This window comes from Denticeps clupeoides, chromosome 2, assembly GCF_900700375.1.
Source record: "Denticeps clupeoides chromosome 2, fDenClu1.1, whole genome shotgun sequence".
Taxonomy (NCBI): Eukaryota; Metazoa; Chordata; class Actinopteri; order Clupeiformes; family Denticipitidae; genus Denticeps; species Denticeps clupeoides.
The window spans coordinates 10653509-10679995 of NC_041708.1; the positions used below are offsets into that span (position 1 = coordinate 10653509).

At 40.4% G+C, this 26487-nt stretch overlaps 1 protein-coding gene across 2 annotated transcripts in view; it reads left to right on the forward strand.

The window, feature by feature from the left end:
• ca10a (carbonic anhydrase Xa) overlaps positions 1-26487 on the forward strand; it is a 135128-nt gene that overhangs the window by 55369 nt on the left and 53272 nt on the right. For both annotated transcript variants that reach the window (XM_028970716.1, XM_028970717.1), the window contains exon 4: positions 1110-1252. In XM_028970716.1, coding sequence (XP_028826549.1) covers positions 1110-1252 — 143 coding nt within the window. The remainder of the gene's footprint in view (positions 1-1109; positions 1253-26487) is intronic.

Genomic DNA, 26487 nt, shown 5'->3' on the forward strand with positions numbered 1-26487 from the left:
TGGGTCGATTCCACATACTCCTGTTTCCCATTTGAGTCATGGATTTCCTGTCGTTTCCTCTGAGTGATTTACCATTTCGGCTGGGCTGCCCCTTTCTGTGTCCGACAGGAAGAGTTTTAAAGTGAAGTGACAGCACACAGTGCACACAGTGAAATTTGTCCTCTGCATTTAACCCATCACCCTGAGTGAGCAGTGGGCAGCCATGACAGGCGCCCGGGGAGCAGTGTGTGGGGACGGTGCTTTGCTCAGTGGCACCTTAGTGTTAGGTCCCAGTTAAATGGATCCTTGCGCAAGACATGACGCAGCATTTTTTTTTTACTTTATTATTATGCATATGCACCATTTGATTTTATATATACACCCCATTTTCTGCTCTTTGTCATAATGTGCTGATTTGAAGTCGGAGCTGTTTGGTGGGTGGGTGTTAGTGGTCACAATGAGGTTTCGTTTATTTAAAGTTACGCATAGAGATTCAAGTGGCGGATTTAGCTTTAGCAATTTAGCTACTCACGCGATAGGTAAAATTTGAACAAAACAGGAGTGGCGCTGTTGAAGCCCCCAGATTCTGCCAAGGGAAAGCAGGTGGTGCCTGCGGTGCCTGTTCCGTGCCGCTGCAACAACAACAAAAAAAGAACAAAGAAAGTGCCACCTGCTTCCCCCAGACATCAGGTTAATCTCAGCCGTGATTTATGAATACTTCAGACAAACTTATTTGGAGCCGTGTCCGCCTTACCCCTCGAGTCTCAAACCACTGATAGCATCAGGTTGGGCTAAACATTAGCGAATTGCACAATTAATCTTTCCTCTTCTATTCTGTCAGTGGGGCTTGGTGATAGACCTGCAGCTTTCAAGGTCGGACGGCTGTTAGAGATTCTTCACATTGGACAGCGTGGAGGGTTTAGAACAAAAAAACAGGTTTTCTTTTCATTCTTTGAAAAGACCTTTGGGGAGTCAGCGTCCATTCAATATTTATTCCACATCTGTTACCAGACCAAAGTAGCTTAATATTGCTTGGGTCCTTTGAGACACCTCAAACAGTAACTCTCTCTCTCTCTCTCTCTCTCTCTCTCTCTCTCTCTGTTTCTTCCTATCTGGCTTTCCCCATACAGTGCCATCGTTCTGGGGTCTAGTAAACTCAGCGTGGAACCTGTGTTCGGTGGGAAAGAGGCAGTCCCCGGTCAACATTGAGACCAGCCATATGATATTTGACCCTTTCCTGACCCCGCTAAGGCTCAACACCGGGGGCCGAAAGGTAAGCTCAGGTGTCTTCAGCCTTCTCCTGAACTGATTATTATTAGCTATGTGTGCCCTACATCAAAAGAAATTGCTATGCTATCTGTCTTGCACACAATGGGAATTCATTTCCTCTGAGTGGTGTAATTAGTCTGTGCTGTAATGACGCTTTGCTGATGCCTGACGGAGAATCCAATCCAGAAGAAATGCAATTACGAGCTATAGGAGGCCTCGATATTCATGTCCTTACTACATCACACCACCGCTTGAGGAAAAAAAATCAGGGAAAAGGCTACTCTTAGATGTACAGATTTGACATTTATGCCATTTATCAGATGTCCTTATACAGAGCAACTTACAAATCAGTAGATTTTAATCCTTCTTAGGAGGACCAGATCACTTAGTCTTGATCTTTGGGAAGAATATATGGGGAAAAAAGATGTACCTGACTGAACAATTAGCTATGAATTGTATCGCATCACAAATGTGTCATAAATCACAAATCAGAGAGCTAAAAATGACAGAAGTGCACAGTTGAACCTCTATCCTACTGGTGATGAGTGTACAGTGTGAACAAGTCAAACTAAAAAAAGTGCCAAATCTAGTAATACAAAAAAGATTAGTTACATTAAGATTTGTCATAGAGGAAGAATCAGGGTTATAATTGAATGATCTTTGGCTCGCATGTGGTCGAGATTGCAATAGGTCAGGCGATTCGGTGGATTGCACCCAAAAATATGGCAGGCCAATATTGGTCTTTGTGTCTTATTTTGATGTACACAACGTAGGAAGACTATATAGAACTGTTGATGAATTCCATACTAGGTCCTTTTTAAGGGTTGTATTGAGGGCGTAGATCTAGGCCACTCTGGCTTTAAACGTTTAAACTATTGCCCCTCATAGGAACATCTTAATCGTGTTAATGAGAAGGTCTTCACATTCTTATTATTAAAGAGTTACTGAAAATAATTTGACACTCTCAGGATATCAACTTGTGTCCTGTCCAACAGGCCTCAGCAGCTGTATTTTGACAAGCAACGGGAAAATCTGCCAGTTTGCTGGTGGCAGCATCTGCTAAATGTCTGACAGCGTTTTTGGCCGTTAGTACAATATGCTTACTGGCATTGGTGTTTTGTGTCAACCCCGGTCTTGCCAGTGTTAGATGGCACGAACTGTGTCATGAATCATATGGTGGGGTTTTGCCAAGTATATGCTGGGAGGATCTGAACAGTGAATTTAAAAAAAAAAGGAAAACAAATGAGTAAATTGAGATTGTATTTAGATTACAATATGGGTAAAGACATTTCCCTCATGATTTAGCCAGGATCTTATGAATTATACATTGTTTTTGTATTCAGTTATAAAATCTTCCAGACAATGTGTGCAGAACAGATTCAGATCATATCCTTCTTGCATTTATTGTTATATTGTTGTCCCATCAGGGTATGCAATAGATCAAATGAGGCACGATTGAGGAGCACCAATGCCATTTTTAGCCAGTGTCAGGTTTTCTAAAACCACACGGGGGGAAACAGAATCTGACATCAGACGAGACAAAAGAAGCTTCAGGGAGCATCTATTCAGGCAAAAATCCAGCACTGGTGAATCCATATCGGGGCAACATATGAATGTTTTTGAAAACAGAAAGTATTGCAATTCATGGCTGTTTAGAAAAGCAGACAGTGGGTGCACATTGAGTCTGAAAAATAATTTCCCCCAATCCCAACATGCCTATGGGTAAAGACTCAATCGGGATGTGGTCAACAATTCAGTAGTCTTAGGACTTGGACTTTTGCAAATGTAAGAGCGCAGCAGTATTTAAGAAAGGTTTCATTCTCCTGAACCAAATATTGACTCTTGCCATCTTCACGTTGTTATTAATTTTTATTCTCTCAGTTGACTTGTATATGATAATTGTAACTGGCTGGTAGGTTTCCATTTAAATGCACACGGTATGTTTTGAAATTATTGCTTGGATATCGCTATCAGGTAACATATTGAAGAGCATTAGGGTATAAGAATATTGTAATGACATTCATGCATAATAAGATAAAAAAACAAAACATCTCCACTCTGATCTTAAATTAAATTAAGCATATGGATCTTTTTGCCTCATTTTGATATTAAACTAGCATTAATATGTTAATGAGTTGTGAAGCTCTATATTTGGATTACATTTTCCCATGTATATAACTTAATTGTTCCTTTTTTTTACACCTTTAATAGGAAACTTTAATGTTATTCAAATTAACTTATTGGATATGGGTGTTTAAGTACTGTTACAGATTTTTGGAATGAAGAGTCTTCATTTGAGGTGTTCCTTAATCTTGACCAGACTTTCTTAATGCTGTGTTCTTCATTGAAACCTCATTGTAAGTAAGTTTTATAAGGTTTTTGCAGTACAGGGATTTCATTCTAAATTTAAAAAAAATTATGGAGCTTTAATAAGAATATTGCCATTATGAGCACTTCTAATTCTTCACTTCAAAGAGGTTAATATAAGACAATTATCTGGCTGCTTAGGGCATAAAGTTACCTTGTCCTTGGGGGTGGGGATTGTGGTCATTATGCATGTTAATTGCTATTCTCTTAAGACATGAAAGTTTGCCTTTAATTGTGCTTCTCAGATCAAATCTCAGTTATAATCATAACATGAATTCTCAGCTCTCATAACTGTAATTATTCCTCATTTCCTGGCAATAAATGGTGTAGTGAGCTCGATGTAGTCATCGGACAGATAATGAAGCCCAAGATGGAGACGGAAGGAGCTCTTTAGTTTCTCTCCATCTTCTCAAATTATTTCCTTGCTTTTTCCTCTTTGTAAATGTTTTTTTCCTCCCTTCTCATCACTCTGAGTCACTCAAGATTTTGTTATGAGGAACAGGAGGTGGCCCTGGAAATACTCACGTGCCCAGCTCTGCATCTGCAGTGGACGTCTGACCTTCTCTCACAGAGAAGGAAGCTCACATGGCCATCTTTTCAATGTGTCTACTGGAGAGAAAAAGATTTTTTTTTTTAGCTGAACTGGTCTCTCACAGCAGTGCACAGGAAGTCTAATGAATAGTTGAGGGAAATTAAAATGACCTCTGAGTAGAAATACTAATTAATCAAGCGGAGGCACGCGTCAAGGTTGTGCATGTCGGACCGGAGGAATCGCAGTTATTAAATTGTCAGTATTAATTGAATATTTGCTCTGGTGCAGATGAGCGGCAACGGGTTTTAATTAATTTAATCACTTCAGCTGCTGTGAAATGCAGACAGTTTCACATCATCTTTGCCGCAGTCATACATTTGCACAGTGATCCGCTTCAGACATAAATGTGCAACATTTTATTAATGAAAAGGATTACCACCTTAATGGAGTCTGTGCCAAAAGTGAAAGATCAGCAAATCCAAACTTTGTGGGTTCCTGGCGAATCCATTTTACCTGTCAGTCAAACCCTGGGCATAAGTGACCCTCTGAGCCACTCACCTTATTACTGTCCGGCCTGCCCAACAAGAGCTCTGACAGCCTCTCTTTGGACACCTGCCACAGGCATCTGCCAGACTATCTGCCCACCTCACCCTCACAATACTGGGAACTTTGTGTGTGGGCACCTCTTTATAAATAAAGTGCGGAGGCTGCACTTCCACAACGTTTTTTTTTACATTTTATTCTCACATTGCATGTAGTTATGACTTCTACATCTAATTATATCATGCTGACCTGAACCTAAGACACTGCCCTAATTCTGAGACTAATGAAAATGCTTATTTCACACCGTCTACTTTACATGGGGAATGAAAAAGCAGAGCCTAATAACTTGGAAGAAGCCACCTTTTGAATTTGTGGAAGAAATGTGTCAAATGTGTACGGCTTTAATGCAATAGGCAGCTAAAAATGTTGTAATCATGACAACATGAATTCAATTCATTGTTCTGCTTTTTAAAGTAATAAAAGTCCATTTTTATGCTTATTGTTAAGATCCAGTTGCATTAGTACTGTGAACTCTAGTTAGCAGATGACAGACCACAGTGTCACTTATCCCACACGAGATGCTGAAGCCCCTGTGATGAAGTGCGAGGAGGACATTCAGCACGCGGCAGACGCGCCACTGCCATATGGGATCAGGCCGCTGGGAGTAACCACCAGCACGTGGTACTGAGTCAGTGTAATTAGTGGGAGAGCATGGCGGAACGACAAACGTACGTACTCTACTGGTGAGGCTGCATCACACTGCTCTCAGTCACTCGGCTACGACTCCATCTCACATTTGGCAGTGCATTTTAAAGAAAGTAATCCTGTCTTCAAGACTTGTTCTATTGCTGATCACAGATGATTATCATGTATGAATAATTGGAATGTATTGTCAAAAATCGGTCTGTACACTAAATTTCACCATTCCGATTAAACCCACAACATTAAAATTTTTCAATTTTGGTAGCCTGTAACATGAAATTGCTCTTTTCTTATGTGAAAATATTTAGCTTTGAGGTCAACATCTTTCTTTCATAATTGTGGGTTTTATTAGCAAATATCACAAAGGCCTCCTTGGGATGGATTTGGGATTTTGCTGAAATGAAGGACCCAGATGTTTGTTGCCGGTGGGTGGAATGCATTGTGATTATGCGAATTGATTTATTTATGCAAATGGCTGATTAAAATAAATTAGACACAAGTTTGTGTTGGCTAAACCTGCTGAGGTGTCAGAGCATACAAAAGTGCCTTGTGTATGCATATGTTGAAAACTGCAATTACAGCTGTCTAGCCAGGCCCCCTTCCTTGTCAAAGTGCCGGATTTAATTACTGCCAGGTTTCCAGGAGGCGGCAGACAGCCCTGAAGACTCAGAACGTGCCATGTCCATCTGTGTAGATATACATTTATGAAATAAGAGGGGGGGTGTAATAAAACCCCCCCCCAAAAAAAAAACACATAAGACGAGATCATTTGTATCGACCCGCGGACAGTTTCTGTAGTGTTGGCTGCCTCCCCCCCGCCGACCTCAGTGATGAATCACAGCTAAGTGGGTCACACCGAACAGGCTGGGGCGACTCGGTAGAACAGCACTCGTCCCTCTTAGTTTTATATAGGATCCCTTTGCCCACTGGAAGTGCAAAAGCGACATATACAAATGCATCTGCGTCACCAAAGCCACAGGGTTGTTATTCATTCTCCTAATTAATATTCAGGATCTATTTCCTTGTCGGTCAGATCAATAGCGGATTCAGCTCAGGGGAGTAGTCAGAATAAAACCATGGAGAATAGGCGTCATTCTTACCTGATGTAAAAGGACCCGAATCTGAGATGTTTTAATTCAAATGCCAGAATTATATGTACATGAAATAAGTAAGTTTTTGTAATCCCTTTTTTTAAATGGGGGGGGGGATTGCTGTGAAGGGATTGCTGACAATCATATTAAGAAAAATGTACGGAGATAAACGGAGATTAAAATGATCATTAGGGATTAAATTGTTAATTACTAGGCCACGTAAAATGTGATGAGGCTGTCATACTTCGGGGCAGTGGTGGCCTAGCGGTTAAGGAAGTGGCCCCATAATCAGAAGGTTGCCGGTTTGAATCCTGATCTGTCAAGGTACCACTGAGGTGCCACTGAGCAAAGCACCGTCCCCACACACTGCTCCCCGGGCGCCTGTCATGGCTGCCCACTGCTCACTCAGGGTGATGGGTTAAATGCAGAGGACAAATTTCACTGTGTGCACCGTGTGCTGTGCTTCTGTGTATCACATGTGACAATCACTTCACTTCATATTATGCTATATAATACTCAGTATACAGTATACATGATGCAGACTTAAGCTGCACAAGATTTATCCGACTGCTACTTATAGCATCTTTGGGCAAGATGCAGATGAGACAGAGCAATGCTTAAGGTGACCAGATCCCACAAATGAAACGAGATGAGTTTTTTTTTTTCTTTCCCTGTACTGCAGAAAGTACTAGGTTGTAAAACAACCTGTTTTTGCAATCCTTTCTCTCTGCATGCATTGCATGGTTTGGGTGTTGCATGAAGGCAAGGTATCTTGTAGTGCATTTTGCTAGTATGAGACAGTATGCCCCTGCTGAACATTAATGCATATGTCCATGTTGAGTCACTACAGCTCAGGCTGAGTGACGAATCCTTCAGCGATCGTGGCTTAATCCTTCATCAAAGGGATTATCTGTTGAAAATCTCCTACTTTATTTACCAGGATAGCAAGTTACTGTAGAGTCAGCCGCGGTGCAGTTTGCTCAGCCTGTGGGTCAGACCGTTGTTGCGACCGTATCCAATAGGTTATAGAAGAGACAGCCGGCCCCCCTTTAAATGGTTTCTTTTCCATTAAAAGGCTTGCTTGTTTTGGTTTATTTTGTGAGGGTTTTCAAAGAAATTCAGTGACCCTAGCATTGACTCGAGCTCCATTTTATTTCCTGTGACGCCTTCTTTGTAAAAGGCTGATCTCACTCAAATGCAGTTTCCACAAACCATTTTAACTCATGTGGAAATAATAATGAAAAGATGTGACTATGTTAAGACAAATAAACGTTTTTATTGGCAGGAGCTGTGCAGGTAACTAACAGAATGACTAAATGGTCTCCTGTGACAATGAAGAAATTGAATCAAAATTCTATTCAAAATACATTAATACTACAGTACTGGTGGCACCTGAAACAGATCAAAATGGCAAAAATGACAAAAAAATCAAACTGAAATCACAATTTGAATAAATACTGTTTTATAAATGTAACGTTTTGCAAGCCCAGGCTCTGCAGGGCAACGCATACGCAGACAAGCAGCAACGTCACGGCAGGGAGAACGGGACTGGCTGAATGGGCAGAAGACACTCTGTCCAACCGAGGGGGCGTGCAGCAGACAAAGTTCAGACAGTAAACCCATAGTAACCCCCTTCCAGACTGAACGCGGCATGCAAGGTTGGCATTTCCTCTCAAAAAGCAGCGAGTGGACAGCGCAAAACCTAGGCATGGTTTTCTAAACTTCCGGTAAGACTATAATGTCATGTTGTAGATCTCTGGACACACACCCATTCCTGCTGTGTGTGTGTTTCGGAGGGAAACCAAAACACTGCCTGATTCGATGTCTTGAATGTATTAGTCGCTTGAAAACACATCATTGCGCACAACGGTCAAACTTTAAAAAAAACTGAAACTTTGACCGCAGTGCGCGCACAAGGGCTGTGAGTGGCATGGCCGTTGTGCATGAGCATGCACTGATTCTGCACTGACCACCACTTTTGTGCCATTCCAGCCATAGAAAACAATGGGTTTCAAAGCAAAGCAAAATGCATATAGTGTTCGGTCTAAAAAACGGCTGTGTGCAGTTTTTCAATTTAGCAAACTGTAAAAAACATTTTTAAAACATATAGTATAGTGAATAATTGCAATCATGATATTTGTCAAATCGTGACTCAATTTTTTTCTTAAAATCGTTCATATAATTTACATTTATGGCATTTGGCAGATGCCCTTATCCAACATGCTCTCGTGTTACCATCCATAAAGTAACCAGTAAGTATCGGTAATAAATAATGTTTACTGGTTGTCACTGTGGAGCCAATATAAGCTGTTTCGATTTACGTACGACATTATTTCCACTGTCCTTCATATATTTACTATTTTATAAATTTTACATCTCAAAATAACATTTTTGGATAATATAGCATTGATGCTAAGCCACATTTGCATTTTATGAACTTTTACTGGCAGTAATTTATGGTACAGTTCTAGTGGACCTGTTGCAGGGTCTGTGGGGTTTAAAAGGTTGAAAGTTTTTTTGCAAAGTGTTAAAAACTTTGGTTTAGCAAGGATTAATTACTATTACAAGATGTGTGTGTGTGTGTGTGTGTGTGTGTGCTTGTGTGTATCTAACCTCAAAATTGGGGGCAAACACAGCTTTAATCAAACACAGAGTTATCCTGCAATTTAGCTCATGTGAAGTCCTTATCAACAATAGAAGTGGGAAAAGAGTTTTATCATGTGCAATCTGTGAATTTTCAATTAAACTCCAGAACAGTTTCTTCTGCCCCATACATCCACCAAATAGCTTGGACCACTGACACTCCAGACAGAGTACACATTCAAACACGGTCTTTCCCCTGGGAGCACTCCCATATGCAACTCCTCTGTGCAGTTAGACATTTTAGAGTAGCTTGAGAAATAAACGAACGCATATAATCATGTCTTCCATTCTCCATTGTTCCAATCCATTCTCCTGTATGGCATATGTGGTGGTGTAACAGCTACAATCAGGTCTCAGTTTAACAATTTGTTCTGCACAGGAGATACTGTGACTCCATGGTTTAGATACCATCCTTACTCCAGCGGTTGTAAGGACGCTTTTGAAAGAGTGAATGCATGTTACATGGCTGTGCATCAATTTTCCAGCATATGCATCCTTCATCTGTAATTCTCCCACACCAGGGTTACATCAGCATGGTTCAGCCTATGTATGGGTCACCCCACCTGGTTCTGTGTTCTTTGCCAATGCACTAAATTCTGATAAATCTTGAATTGCTTTACTCTAAGTAAAGTTCTTATCTTCTTACAAAAATGTTTGCCTCTGATCTGAAAAAAAGGGTATTTCAAAAATCAATATGCTGGGGGTTTAACACAATTTTCCACTTACCTTGTATCTAAAGAATGCCGCCACATCTCAGTTGCAAGTGAAAGCAAATGGGCTCAGCGCGATTCCAGTGAGCCGCAGATCACATCGCATTACCTTCAGAAACTGCATATTGGAGACTGAGCTGCCGAAAAATTCAATTCTCTTCGACAAGATGACTGGTTCCGGGGGGCGAGGTGTAATGAGTAGAGCTCTGCGCCATCCATTAACCTGCATCTCCCCTCATTGAAAATGAGTCTCGGAGCCCCTTGCTTGCTGATGTGATGATGCAATTATCTATTAATCGTGTGGCCCGGAATTGAAAGTCATAATCATAGCAGCGGGAGCTAACTGTCAGGCTCTTTATTGGTAAGTGTGGATTAAACAGTGGGATAAATCTAAAAACAACAAAGCAATTACGGATATCATATAGTGACATGCAAATATGTTGGCACCCTTGTCTGTTAATGAGTAGTTAGGTGAGCAGAAAATGACCTGATCATGTTATACATAAGTATACACTGCAGCACAGCACAAGATACACACATGAAATGTGGCCTCTGCCTTTAACCCATCACCCTTAGTGAGTAGTGGGCAGCCATGACAGGCGCCGCCTGGGAAGCAGTGTGTGGGGACGGTCTCTTGCTCAAGGGGACCTCAGTGCACAGTGCCGGTTCAAGATTTGAACCCTTCAGTTATGATTCTTCTTCCATATCCACTAGGTCACCACTGGACTGCCCCTTATTTATGGGTCTTTCATTTTTCTTATTATAAAACAAAACTGAAAACACTATGAAATAACACATGTGAGGTTATGTAATAAACAAATAAAAAACAAAGGCAAAACAAACCAAAAAAATTGCATTGTGAGGGCAGCATGTCACACCACCACCCGGTTTAAAGTAATTAAATTATGCTAAACACTTTCTTATCATTCACTCACTCATCATCATTTCATTTTAATGAGCATCTCATGAAGTGGCTTTTGATGTCAATAGTGAACAAAGTTAATTTCACTTTCTCATGCTACAAAAACACTAAATATATATGTTTCTTGCATGGGATTCTTGAAAATTTGCTCCCTCTTTGTCTACATAACAACCACAGAGTTTTGATTGGTACTGAAAATCCTTTAAACACACATAAATCACACTTGTTAATATTCAATGCACTTTTTTTTGGGATCCAGGTTAGTGAATTTCTCTTGAGATGTCAGGGTGTTTGCATGTAAATGTTTCATTAAAATGATGAATCGTTATCATAAATTCGAACACTATTACAAAATAGCACTTTTCAGTCTAACGTGATTTTACAGGAGTTTTCCTTCTTCCTGCTGTTTGCACAGCATGTTTATTCACAGATGTGTAACATCTGTTATTCAAATATTAGCATTTAGAGAAATCCCTCCCTTATCTCACAGTCTCTTTGATGCTACAGCTCCTTGCTTTAATAGCCCTTGGCAGAGTCATTAGCTATTTATTTATTCCCTTAAAAAAAAACTTGTTTGCCGGAGAGATCTTAAAGATCATGCTTTTGAAGGCTTAGGTATCATATCTTTGGGGATTTGCGCCGCAGATTTACTGAAGCTTTTTCAAGATCGATTGACAATATTTTGCCATTTCAAAAATGAGCACTTCAAAAAGCACTGCATGCCAGTCATAAGTCATATTATTGATTAAGTACAAGCTGCTTGTTGCCCAAAGGGCTCAGTAAATTAGGGTTTCGACAGCTCGACATGAAATTGCGCACGGCAACTAATTTTTTCCTGTTTATTTCACCTTGATACGAATGTGTAGCTTACTGAGATCAGCATTATGTCAACGTGAAGGTTTGTTCTCTTAGTTTCAAATACATATAAAATGGGTGGTGCAAAAAATGGTAAATGAAAGCCAGTGTGAATTACGGCCCAAATGTGTTTCACATCTTAAAGACATTGCAGCGAGTAAAAAAATATTACATTTTTCAATAGAGAAATTAAAGTGACTGCCAGAGAAACTAAATCATTTTGACATAATGAGCTGTGAAAACCAAGAAATGTATTGATCCCATTATTCTGATACAGGTTTCCTCCCATCCATTATGAAGGCATTATTATAATCCAGATTTGGAAATAAACATTATGACAGGTAGTCAGGAGCAACACCAATGACATTTTGTTGTAAGACTATAGTAATTCATTTTCATAACACACAAAGCACATTGAAAGTGAAAGTGAAGTGGTTGTCATTGTGATACACAGCAAAGCACATGGTGCAGACAACAAAATGTGTCCTCTGCTTTTAACCCATCACCCTTAGTGAGATGTGGGCAGCCATGACAGGTACCCATGGAGCAGTGTGTGGGGATGGTGCTTTGCAAAGGCAGCTTGATGGACCAGGATTCGAACCTGCAACCTTCTGATTACGGGGCCGCTTCCTTAACCGCTAGGCCACAATTGTCAAAATATACATGATGCTCCATAATGGATTAATTGCTAAAAACTTTCATTCTTTTGCAAAGAAATGCATTGAAATAATCAAAGTGTCAATAGTGTTTTCAGTGAGAGATTGTTCTGATTTTTTTTCAAAATGCCCTTAAAATCTTAATAGAGGAGCTGAAAGGAACTGCTTTTAGAGCTAAAATGTCTACAGCATGTGGTGTAAAACCCAAATGAAAATGCCTTGAACCATATGTTAAACCAAGGGGTCAAATTATATCTTCATTTGGTTGCCGCAAGTTTAAATCATAATTTTGCTTGAAAAATTGTGAAATAGTATTTTTTTTTTAAATAGCTGCTTCATATGATGTATAAGAAAATGAAAATGGAGTTTCAGCAGTTCCAACTTCTTTGTTATGTTTGGAAATAGAGCATCTACTGACATCTTACTCAGTTCCACGTTACTGTTACTTGACCATTCGCTGGTTCACTACTATTTCCAAAATGAAGGCACTGTAAAACTGTAGGCTAATTAGTGTATAGTTCTTATGGTTTGCTAAGCTATTCTGTGTTATGAGCATGTGTTCTTATTATGGATGCTTAACACACTGGCATAAGGAAAACATACTAATCCTACTTGATTGGTTTCCCACCAAAAATTATGTTACGTTCTTCATTAAGACAGAAGTGTCAAACTCAAAAAGGCATCAAAGCTCACTCTATAACACACAGAACATCAAGAAATCCTGACATGAACGTTTGTCTCTGCCTAAAGTTATGTTTTCACAAATGATAAAATCCAAGTTTAAGGCAGCTGACATTACATGACATGAACATTACATGAAAGTGTGGGAAGAGTTTAATGGTCCACTCACTGTACTGTGTAAGATTCATAAACCTGACAACCCCCATCTATCCATTTTCTAAATCTCGTTGTACATGTCCAGGTCAAGGGAAGTTGGAACTGTTCCCAGCATCAAGGGTATAACTGGAACAAATCACTGGACAGGGAGCAGAATTGAAACAAAAATGCAACATTATTCAAAATAGTCTACTGTGAAAACTAGAACAGAATAGACAGCGAGGTTGAGTTTCATACATTGTTCACATAAAACCCAGGCACTAGATGGTCCAGCTAAACGTAACGCAAATTAGCATCTCATTCTCGTCTCATCAGCATTTCGGCCGGCTGATTCTGAGTCATTGTTCCATTCAGCCCGGAGGGGCTCGCAAAAAGCTCTTTATTAAAATCATGAAAATAATAACGCTGACAGACCGTCTCATCACTTAATTAATGACAAACAACTTCGGGAATTTTCCCCACCCTGACAGAATTAGTGAAAACTACTGTTGTATATTCAGCAGTGTCAAAAAAAAAATTATAATTGTCAATGGTTTGACTCATTATCCTTTTATGGAATTTTTATTCCCCCCTATTATACAATTTCTGCTGAATGAACTTATTAATAGTATGAGCATATCTGACTAATAAATTAATTATGAATGGAAGGCAATGGAAGGCTTCTTCTTTACTGTTCTGTAATGTTAGTCCTTATTTTGGCCCCAGCACTCAGGACTCATTTGAGAAAAAGAAAGAAAAGCCACGTGCCATTTGAACTCTACCTTTTGAATCCATACAAAAGATTATGATATGAATGGGGTATGGGGTGTAATGGAGATACCAAATACGTTTGGTGGGTTTTTAATTAACTGCATATGCAGACTCAAGAAGCAGCTTGATTTGTACTACACACCAAGCTGGATATTCTGTGTGCAATTCTAAACCCTGGAGAGAAAGTGCCTTCAAGGCAGTGGAAGAACAAAAATACATATAAAAGCAGCACGTTGCTAAAAAGTGAACTTTCTCGTGTTCAAACATATACATTTTCAAATAGCTTTTCAGATATTTGGCTTTTACTGCAGCGCTACTATATGGAACTATGTCTTAATAAAAATATAAAATATTTTAACATTGTTTAATGTTTCTAATGAAATGGCAATTGAACAGGGCCCTTGGGTATAAAACAGGCTCATTTGCAGCATAATTCCACTTGAGCAGGGACAATGAACAAAACAAAGCAAAAAGAAAATCCTGTTAATCAGCCTAGAAATTGTGCTGGCAAAACATCTTCACCCACATTTGAAACAAAAACCCACGTCAGCACATCACTGATCAAATATCTGCTGCCGTTGTGAGTTATAAAGTGTGTGTTCAGCGCGCTGAAAGGCAATTGCAGTTTGTTACTGGAAAGGACCTGCAAGATCGGTGATTGGAGCCGTTTGTAGATGGAAGCGAAACCCGTTCGGATCACAAATGGACTAAGTGCGTGCCCTGTGACACTGCTGGGACTAAACTGATTTGATCTCTGTCCACTCGCTTAGCTGTCCCTACAGATTTTGATAGTTTTATTGGGGAAGGGGGTGGATATTTATTACTGTTTCTTTGGCGGACATTCCGAAACGGTTGAGGTTAGCTGCTAATCAACTTATACTGCTAGATTCAAATGGGGGTAATTTTCTTTGCATCACCCTTTCAACAAATTCAAGCAAGTAAAAAAAAATTTTTTACACTAGATTTTACAGGTCACATTCCCTAGAGACCTAACGCACATCTTATGTTCAGGACACTGGGATCCAAGGCTCCACACAATTAGTAAGATGAAAGGAAAGAATAAAATCAAAACAGCCAGAACGTCCAAACCAACAAACCGCCTCATGCAGAACATGCATAAAATGGGACCTATGCAGAGAGGAACAAAGAGGAAAAAAACTAAGAAGGCCAGTCAAGAGAGGCTATAACCCTTCTCAGTATCTAGGCAGTACCTAGAGGGGCTGTATGGTGGGATTTTTGCATCATGCATAAACTACTGTATTTTCAGTATCATGAGTGTCATGACGTTATATCCCCTCTTTTGCTATAGTTCACATGATATTCATTTCAGCTAAACCTGCAGGGATTAAACTAAACAGCAAAAAAAAAGTTAAATAAAAAATTGAAAGAGGTTCACTTTATCCTTTCTTCAGACCTAGCAGCAGATGGAAATGAAGTTTTTAGGCCTGAAAGACATGAAAATCACCTAAAAACTGTAATTGGAAAAACACAAAGTGAAAAATCAGTTAAGCAGACCCTAGAGGTAAATATTATGGTGGTCTACGTCCATGCTGCCTTTCAGGGAGGCACCCCTTCCTGTTTCTGGTGCACTATCCTGCTTGTTGCTGATTCAAACCACCCCTGGATAGTGGCCGCTCCATCTGTTGAAATCGGCCTTGGGTACAGGCAGAGTGAAATTACAAATCATTTTCCTCACCATTGCAGAGTGTCAGCCCTCCAGTGTTTGGTGTGGAATAGCTCATTAGGTCTGCACCACTGACCAGTTTGATGACATTATACTGGTCAAAGTGGTTTGGTGCGGACACACAGTTGGTTGGCATTGGGAACATTGGGAGAAATGGCAGTCATGGTCAGTGCCTACAGTAATGTTCAGAGTGCAGTCAGAAGATGATAGCTTAGCCACTGGATGAAATGCATTTTCTTGTTGCACCATCTTTCCCCTTTGGGGGGGGGGGGGGGGGGGGCTAGCAAAGCATCCCACAGAAATTAGTTTCTCTATTAATTGACCCTGTTGGCCCTATTTTGAAAGCACTGTAATAAGCATAGTGCATGGCTCTGCAGAAATAAAACAAGAGAAATTACTCACCTTTTCACCCAGCCTTAAACACTTTATTTTTTATGCAACAAATTACTCAAAACTACCAAAACCTAAATGTATTTAACTGGCATGACTACTTAACATTCTTAAATAAGAGTAATGGTGCCACCCCCCCAAACCAAACAGATCGATTGTAAAATCAAAATCACTTTTATTAAATGTGCAAAAAGTATGGCATATGGATAAGTGTCAACATGTGCCAGTGTGTGAGTGGTAAGAGTATTAACAGTTTCATTCAATTCTATTTTATTGAAGCTAGAGTTAAAGTTGCTTTGTTGTAGTTGGTGCAAGGGTGTTAGTAGCCTGGCGGTAAGGAAACACACCTTTCACCGATGCGTCCCTGAGCCAGACACTTAACCCTGAGTGTCTCCAGGGGAACTGTCGCGGTAATTCACTTTGGATAAGGACGTAAATGCCATGAATGTAAATGCAGTTGTTTGCTGCTGGCTGTGTTGTTTAATTGGTCGGCTGTAACCGCTGTGAGCAAATGAGTGTAGGTACCAGGTTACAATGTTCAGCCTTACTGAAGCAGCGCTGTCATCAAATGGTTCTTATTTATTACAGGGCTCAAACCATACAGCTGAGGCTTTGGCACAAACCCGGACATGCGTCAAAATGTTTCGCTCATGCGTGCAGGCATGCAAATCTTTACTTTTTCCTAAACCATTGTGGTGCATCCAACAAGGATAAAAAAAAAAACAGCATAACACAATAAAAACTAGTAAAAAGGCCTAATATACTAATATTAATGAGAAACAGGAGGAGTGTGTGTGTGTATACATATTACACACATATTATATATATGGCTACAAATGTTCAAAATGCTCATTGTACTAAATTCTTTGTGTCATGGCATAAGAGATTCTGTACAGAGTGTTCCACAGCTGCCAACTAGGGTAGCACATACTGTAGCACATTGCCAGAAAACACTGCCACTCCAATAACTCCATCGACACAAAAGGTTTGTCACTCTTTTGTAATAGATACTCTGAAAGAACTTGAAAGTTAATTTTCTTTAAAAAGGAAGCACATAGGCACAGAATTTTTTTTTTTTTTTTTACATCAAAGGTATATTCTAATTGACTTTAAACCTTTTAAAGACATTTCAAAGCAAGACGTTCAAGAGCAGCACTTGAAGGAGGGCTCAATGGCAGAGGAGAACAAAAAAAACTTGGCATGAGTCGGAGATTTAAGAGCACCTTGTCCAAGACATCAATCAAGACATAAGGATTTAAGCTCCAATCAAACATAAATCATTTTAAAGGTAATAGCTCAAGGGTCCATGTGTCCAATTATCATGCAAGGTTCTTGCTTGATGTGAGGGTGTTTTATTTCAATCTTTCTGATACCATAGGTGAAGAGCAGTTCAAAAACACATTAAAGGACAAATACACCACCGCTCCCTGCACACAGTCCACTCTCAGTTGACAGTACAAACGTCAGCCAACAGCAGTCCTCCCGTTTCAGAGGCCTAATAAACATGAAGCTCCGCCCTGCTCCACCTGCTCCACCATGATCACCTGACTGAGTGCAGTCAATGCCAGTCGTAATCAGCACTGGGGGAGCAGCCCGAGGGAGGAGTCTGGGGGAGAGAACAAGGCAAAAGCAAATCAATGTGCCCATGACCTGGCACATAACACAACATTAAGTCTCTCAGTAAGATAACATGCTTCCAGAAGAGCTTCCAAGCTGCATCTTACAGGTTTACCAATCCCTGCTGGAGATGGTGTGTTTTGTGCTTGGTATGTTGAGATGTGGTGAAGGTCATTTCAATCATTACTTAATTAGAATCAAAAGATCATTAACTTATTGTCAGGGTAATCCTCAACCATCAATGTTGGGAACCCATTATTTACATCCATTTTCATACTCACTGTTCAATAACAGGGATGTCGTGTAGATAGGGGCATCATCCTACAAATGTTTCCATGTGTGATAAAGTTATTGACTTGAGATTGAATAAGGGTTATATATGCCCACTACCAACTTTCCTGTTGAGTCAGTTTAACAAGTGCTTTCAATTTGGTTTCAATGTTGGGAATCAACATAGATTCAATGCTTCAATGTTGCTTCAAAACTTGCATTGCCTGGTGTTTGAGGACCTTGAAGAGACTGTGTCCCTGCACTCAATTATTCATGTTCCATTATATTCATTTAACACGCAGGGTGGAAGAAAAGGAAACCCTGTCATTGCTGTGTTACAGTAGCAATATAACCAAATGGCTCATATGTAGCACAAAAAACACAAACTCTCACACAGAGCTGATATACAAACCCAGATAGAACGCTGCATCTTCAACACTTCACATATCCCAGCTGTGTTGACTCGTAAACACTGCTGAATTATGCATGCATCGGAAGCCACTCAGGTGTGCTTTTGGGGTTCCATGTTTGTGATGAGTCAGGCTGCAGAACGCACTTATCCAAGCGATTTATCGTATTTTGACACTCACAAACCGTTTGAGGGCTCGCCATTGTTCAACAGAGACCTCAGGTGAGAGGAAGCTCCTCAAATCAGCGTTAATCCTCACTTGGCTACATGCGGAGGAGTAGCTCAGAAAGAGGCAGGGTGGGACGCAACGGACCAGTAAATGTCCTACTTTGGCTTCGCACTCCACCAAACATCTGAAATCCGTCGGTCCAAAGGTGCGGCGTGCGAGCGATGGCTGGCCACCGCATGGCTGATTAGATCATCCACACGGGCACACAAGGGGCGCAGGTGCGCTGTCAGCAGCATATGTGGTGGCAAGCGAAGAACAAGCACCTCGTCTCGGGCGCCCACCGACCAGCTCCTAAACCAACGAGTAGCGTGCAAATCTCCTGCATCTCTTTTGCTACTTTAAAATGTTGCTGTGTGTGTCTTCTGTTTGCAGAGATGCTTTCAGCAATTTTCCTAAGAAAATTAATACATAAAGAAAATTAATACATAAAGAAATATACTTTATTCAACCAGAAAAACATCACGATGCGGTGTAACGTCCATTGAGATAAGCTTCAGTTTTTTTCAGGTCCACCTTTTACAAAGCCATTAAGCGATAAAAGGCGGTGACTCCACCCTATTGTCCTCTATATGCATAAAACAGGCATAATATACCATACAGATAAGTAGCAAACAGTCCTCTCTTGTTTTTAATATATTTATTTGAAAAAGAAAAAAAAATACTCTTATGGGTTTTGCATTTATTACTTTATAGAACAAAACGAGTCTCTCCAAATCAGGGAGCTTTTGCTTTGACTGCAGCATTTCACAGTCTTGGCTTCTCTCCACCACCTTAACTTAGACAATATGGACGGATTCCGTCACTCATGTTAATGAGCATCTCATGAAGCGGCTTTTCTTGACAATAGTGAACAAAGCAGCCATGAAGGCCAAAAGAGGCGACTGAAAAAAACAGATTAATCTCCTGCCACAAAAATACTAAATATGTTTCTTGCATTGGATTGGATTCTTGGATATAACTGAGCACATAACAGTGCAAAGAAAATAGGGCTCATATTTTTTGGCCATATTGTGCACCCCTGCTGGGAAGTGGATTTCACCAGATTCAGCTGGCTTTACATTGTTTTAATTCTGTTGTCAGTGGCATGTTGCCAAATTCATTAACGTCCTTGATTTACAGACTGTAGTGCCTGTTAGGAGGACAGGCTCCTGCTATGACAGGAAACAGTGGGTGTAGACCTCCGTCTTGCCTGACCTTTAACTGGTTCCTCCCTTCTGTGGCACCTCTGGGTTTGCAGCATGATGCCTGACACACCCATCTGTGGGGTACCGACACCTTTGCCGTGGGGGTTAAAGATGTGTGCTTGCAGAAGACAGGCTGCAAGCTCGGCAGAGACTTGGAGCTCACGCCGGTCCTCTTCCTGTCCCCATCTCCGAGCTGGAGTGATTTATTGCTGAATTAATCTGGAGATTCCGCTCGGCTCAGAGCCTCTCCCTGGCAGAGGTGTAGGTGGTCAGGGTTGAGGGCTTGTTAAACCAGAAGGCATGCATGTCTGTCCTTTTTTCAGCTCTTTCTATTTGCTGTGCTTTGTCAACTTTATTACAGTAGTGCCACCCTGATTGAAATGCATTGAGACAGATATTCTTACAGCGAGGGCATGGGTAGAGGGGCGCCAAACCACACCAAAGACACAGCGGCACTCAAATGATCAAATCGCGAGTGGCTGCAGAAAAAGGCTTTTGATCGTTTTCGAGATCCAAGCTGGCCTTTCAGTTCTTTTACGAGTGATGCCACAGATCATATGCCCGAAGATGGCTCTAAATTAGTCAGTACTGTCCATTTACTTCCCAAGGGCTGTACCAATAGGAAAGGACCATGGACCAACTTTTTTTTTTTTTTACTGTGCCTAGACCCCAAATGTAAGATGACGCTGCTTCTTCTGACATATTTTTTTTAAAATCTCATAATTGTGACAATACGGGTGTAGACCCGTCTGTTTCATTGCTTTTCATTATTTTGCCATTTTTAAGAAGTTAGGATACGTCTTGGCACTGTTGCTCAATAGTTCATAGTTTGGGCAAAATGAATAGACAATGTGAAAGGTTTTTATGAAGAGCCTTTTGTCTGCATCATGAGTCTGCAAACTTTTCAGGAGAACGGTTCCTCAGAGAGAGAATGTCATCTTTACAAAATTAACACACTGACAGATACCTAAAGAAAAGCAGTATGCCACGTGGAAGCCGGAATCTTTCTTTTAGCTGATCTAAAGAGGCAAGTACTGTCAGGGTAAAGAGGGCGGGATCGAGGCGGTGGAGGGGGTTGTAAAGTTTCTGTGAAACTGTGACCATTTTCTAACAGCAGTTCTGACAATAGTGCTTTCGGGGACTCTTGTGAGGTGGAGGCTGCAGTAGGACAGAACATTAAAACGTCAAGGTACATTGAACCAGAATGGAAACAAATGAAGAGAACATACCAAAAATTAAAGCCAATTTTGACAGGTGAAAACTGTCCTAATTTACCTTAGGTGACAAGTCCAGCAATGGGTAAAAGAAGAAGGAAAAAGCACTGAGAGCCTTCAGGAAATGTGCAATTTGGGGTCTAGGCACTGTAAAAAAAAAAAACATTAAAAAAGGAGCTTGCCAAATGGTCCCTTTTACACCTACATGAGCAAATACTGCTCCTTTAGCTAATTGAAGTTGTACCATTTACAATCTCTAGTTACATAGTGCCACATTTACTTGGAAAATCGTCAAGTCTCCATGCAAGCTAAACCTTTGCTTCATCATGCACGAAGAGCAGCATATTTTTTTCTTCTGAAGATAAGGTTGAAATTGAAAAAATGTATTAAAAGACACTATTAAAGTTCCCTCAGCAACATGTGATAGGATGTTCTAAAAAGGGAGTACAACTCGTCAGAACACCGGCACTTGTATTAATGTTCAGTTGGATGCTCAGAGTTTTTTTACTCAGCCTTGGGTACAATATTCTTCTAGCATCTTTTCCTAACAAAGCCCCCAATAGGGTAAAATTCATAACCCTTCATCGAAACCCTTAAATTATCATTCCCAAATTCCCAAATCAAATTTTCTTGGAACATCCTTTCACTGAAGCAAATCGTAGTTTCAGAGATTCCTGTAGTTTCCACCCATAGGGTGATGAGGACCATGGGATCTTGTGATTCTTGGATTCTTTATTAATTCTTAATATTGATGTTCTGCAGGGAGTAATGAAATCATAGTACTTTGCTAATGCTTTAATCCATCTATTTAACCCCATTTATTCAAATTCTAATTTGCCAACAAATTATTTTGTAATTGCCATGTCAAAGTGATCTGAAGACAGTCTTTATATCTTGAGTGATACAACTCTTATAATAGTATAAGAAACTGACATTTTTGATTTACGATGGAGCCACTTTGGTAAATTGAAAATGTATCAATTGTGACCCATAAAGCAAGGGATAGCCATGAATTAACTAAATAAATATTTTAAAAAACATCCCTGTTATGTGAGGTCACCACAGCATTAACAGCCCTGGTATTACATTCTGTCCCTACTATGTGGTACAAAACGTGGTTATAATCTGGAATGAAGTAATTGATAACTTACCTTTCATACCTGACACCATCTTTATCTCTGCTGTACAGATTTGAGTGTTTCACAAAGTGAAGGATCTGTCCTTGGTAGGTCGTAGTTCAGACTCTTATTTCGCTTACAGGAAATGTCATTCCTGCACTATATTCTGTGCATATATAATTTTGTGTATTTGCTTTTTAGTGTATTCTTAATACATGACATTAAATAAAGAGACATTTATTTAATTTCACCTTCAAAGCCATGCACACTGTGCAAGTTTGAGCTGCATCAGAGAAGTTTGTATATCATTCAGTTTCTTTTTTTTTTTTTTTGTCCTTCTAAACTTGAGTCAAGCCTGCAAAGCATTACTTAGCAAGAAAAAGTGCTATTTCTGAACAGCTTTTCAACATTTCCATAATTTCAATTACACTAAATAGTTTATTGTGGCCCAGGCTTGAATTCATGTCGCTTGAATGAAATAACTCCTCCTGTCTTTAATATCAATAGCAAACCATCAGTAGCTTAATGAAGCAGACGACGTGTCTTTGCATTAAATCGACTTGGCTAGACCTCTTTTTAGAGGGGGTGTTGGCTTTATTGTTTGATATTATTAAAATGTAAACCAGCTCTTTCCATGGGTGGCTTTTCCATGGATGCTCAATCACTCTTTATTGCACCGGGCCTTGACTGTATGAGAAAAAAAAAGGTTCTCAAAGGAGCACGAGGAAGATTGAAAGGCTGGGGAAGTCGGGCCAGGCTATTTTCCTCTAATGTGCGTGGGGGGCTTGAAGGCTATCCAGGAGATTAATACTGGCTTCGGTCTTTTTGGAACAGTGACATTTATTCTTCTGGAAGTTTCCCATTCACTTGAAGGGGGAGGGAGTTTCTTCATATCCTCGTATCCCAGCATCCTTTCTTTTCCTTTAGCCAGAGGTCATTTCGTGCTCTAACTCAACGTCCTTGCTCTTCTTTAATCTTCGCATCCTTCTCCATCCCCTGGACATTCTTCCTTTTTGTCTGTATCTCCTTCGGAAAGGGTTTGGATGCTGTGGTCTGGCGTCAGAACGTCTGCCAAACCTGTTATATTACACTATTTAGAAACTAACAAGGATGCAGGCTTAGAATGGAAGGCATGTTCCAAACACCCCTAACAAACTTTCTGTGCCAAAATGTACATTTTGCATAGATTTGACAATCACTCATTCTCTGTGGCTGATATGGAGAAGGTGGCAGTTTAAACATTAGAATGATGTTGCCATTGAAATTGACATGAATTGAGACTTATGAGAAGGGATAATCTAATTACCATTAAACTACCATTACATCACCTTTCATTTAATTTCATTAGTATAATCTTCGTTCGTAAATGTATATATATACGTGTCGCTATATTAAAAGTTGTTGCTAAACTAAATAGCATGCTAGGCGAAAGAAAAGTGTTGCAAATGTCAAGCACATTTTTCATCCTCCAAAAGTCCAATTTATGTGCACAAGTTTTTTTAAAAAATGGGTAAAACCAGTATTTGGAACTTAAATGGTATTCTCATAGCAGAATCCCAAATATCTTATGCAAAACCTGGGAAATTCAAATATCGCATGCATCAAAGTGTTGTGGCCAGAAGACTGTTCATGGTTCCTAGTTTGAAAACATATTTGATTAAATGAATAATGTTTTGAAAAGTCTTGTGACAAGTCATAATGCTATGCAAATACAAATATAAATTCATAAAAAAAAAAACTAAAAGCATCTCTTAACTATAGATATACACGTCCCTTAGACTAAAAGAAACATTATTTGAGGAAGTGGACCCGTAACCGGCAAGGTGCCACTGAGCAAAGCACCGTCCCCACACACTGCTCCCCCGGGCGCCTGTCATGGCTGCCCACTGTCACCAAGGGTGATGGGTTAAAAGCAGAGGACACAATTTGTTGTGTGCACTCTATGCTGAGCTTTCTGTGTATCACAATGACAAGGACTTCACTTTCACTTCAAATGTGCAGCTCAGCAACACAGCATATCATTTTATTCTGCGTCACATTAATGGTGCTCCCATGAACAATACACTCATGCACGAGCAGGTCCATTATCTCGGCTGAAAGCTGATCTGGTTTACCAGGTAAACACGCCATCAGGATAGCAAACCAATCTTCTGCTTCTGCCTTTCAAAGCTGATGTGATTAGCCATTCTTATTGGTTTATTACATATTATGCACAAGACACACTATTGAATAATTGAGACTTGGGGAAAAAAAAATGTCCTCTGGCACAAATCACCAAAATCACTTCGGATCACCAAAACAGGGCCCTGAGAGTGAGTTGGGCACTGAGGTGATGTGATGGGACGTCTCTATCAGTGAAACTGTGCACTTCAGATCCCTCCACCTCCATGGGTTCCAAGTGTCAGCAGGTTGACGATTTCTGGCACAATGGAAGGTTCCTTGTAATCGGACGCTGATAACAGAAAGCTTAGTGGCCATCGCACACCTCCTCATGCGTGCGCCGTCGTCGTTCCGGCCCCTCGCAGGAACGCGCGTGCCGGAGGCAGGGCCAACTTAACAAAGGCTCCGACGCATTGTCAGTACGTCCAAATCCCAGGGCTTTGGATTATCTGTGTTCTTAGGCTGATTTGGGATGAAGAGAAGCACAGTCACAGCTCAGTAATCTCCTCCTCGGTTGGGTCAGAGGCGTGGTCTCTGGAGCCAGGCGGCCAAACACAGTTCGGAGTCCACTGAGCCTTTTATTAATTCTTTCAGATGATGCATTTTTATAAATTCCCTTTCTCTGGCCCCAAAATCTTCCTCAGGCTGTGAAGAGGCTGCAGGGGTTTTATTGACCGCAGTGAGATCTCACGTTCCCCTCACCTCGGCTCGGTAATTGTCTACATTTCCTGTGGAAAATTTCTTCTCACCTAGAACTGTTTTTGTCACTCCGGGCCTGTTATTCCAGATCGATGATCACCATTCATCTTTACCTTCCCCGCGTGTGTGTGCGTTCCCTGCAGGCAGGTGAAGTGACACTGAATGCTCAGCTTTTTTTTTTTTTTTAAACTTCAGCTCCATTTCTTGCCGTTGCACATCACGTCAATAACACGGCTGCACTCGACTCAGGTAAGAAAAAAATGGATTTGGCTCCGGGATCCTGTGTCCAACTCTTAAATGTGGCGGCAGGCAAATGCATGGTTGTACCATTATTGTGTGTATCTACACACAGAGTTTCTTTTAACATAAATGATAGTTCAGTGTGTCTGTTTGTGTGTATATGCAACATATATTCCATGTTTGTTGCAATGAAATGTTTCAGATCATCAAATAAATTTAAATATTAGTTTTAAATAGTTTTTTAAGTGAAGGATTTTATTTATTTTATTTATTTATTATACTTCACTAAGGGGCAAATGAAAGGAGCCATGTCCTTTAAAAACTCCTAGTTTCAGCTAAAACACTGAAGATGGGTCGTGGATGGGTCTTCCAGCATGACAATGGGTCAGAATATAAAACCAATTAGCTAAAGAACATTAAGGCACATTAAGGTTACGAGGTTTAACTGAATAACCACAATTTCAATAAAACGTTTAATAGATAAAAATGTAATAAACTACAGCTCACTTCCTTCCAATCTCTCAAGTAATTATCCCGACCCACCAAATGGAATAGCCAACGGGGAGGCCGAGAGTGTCTGCACTACTAAACCAGTACTATCTTGATGTAGGTCTTTCTCGGCTAAACCTGTATCCAAGGTATCCACAATAGATCAGAAACACTGATCTGTAATATGTGTGTTTTTATAAAAAGTGTAAAGAAAGTTGAAGGCTAAGTTAATACTAGGATAACAGATAATGCATTATTTTAATCCGGCATAAGATGCCCTCGAATATGGCTAACAGGCAAAGAAAGAAGGTTGAGAAGGTTTCTGCTCTTAGTGAAGAAATTAAACAACGTTGTGAAGAGAAGTGAGCGAGAGAGGAATAAAAAAAAAAAACATCACCGGCCTGGGATGCCTAACCAAGCGTGACAACTTAAATTAGAACATGAAGTTTGCTTCAAAGCGCAGGCGAACAAAGACTCGGCCTTGCAGGAAAAGTGTCCTTCACCTCCTTCAGCGGGAGCAGAGACCGCCAGGGGCCACGGCTGGCGCTCCGCTTTGATCTTCCTGCTGTCTTCCAAGGCTCCTCCTCCCTCGGTGACAGTAATGATGATGTTTGGCCAAAATAATAATAATAAATACTATTAATAAGTTTGCTCTCCACCTTGTTTATTAATATGGAGGAGGAGGAGGAGATAGGACAGGATGAGGTAAACAGAGGGGTTGGATGTCATTCTTTCATATGTGATGCCATTTTCAACCCTTGGTTGCACAGTGGGGGTTTGTGGGCTAAACAGACAAACCAACACAACGTCATTTTACCAGTTTGGCTTTATTTTCATTGTGCTGCTGTTTTAAGGTGTTTTAAGTCATCCAGGGATTTGGAATGAGAGTCGCCGCTCTGAGACTAATGGCGGCTGTGAATGTTCAGAA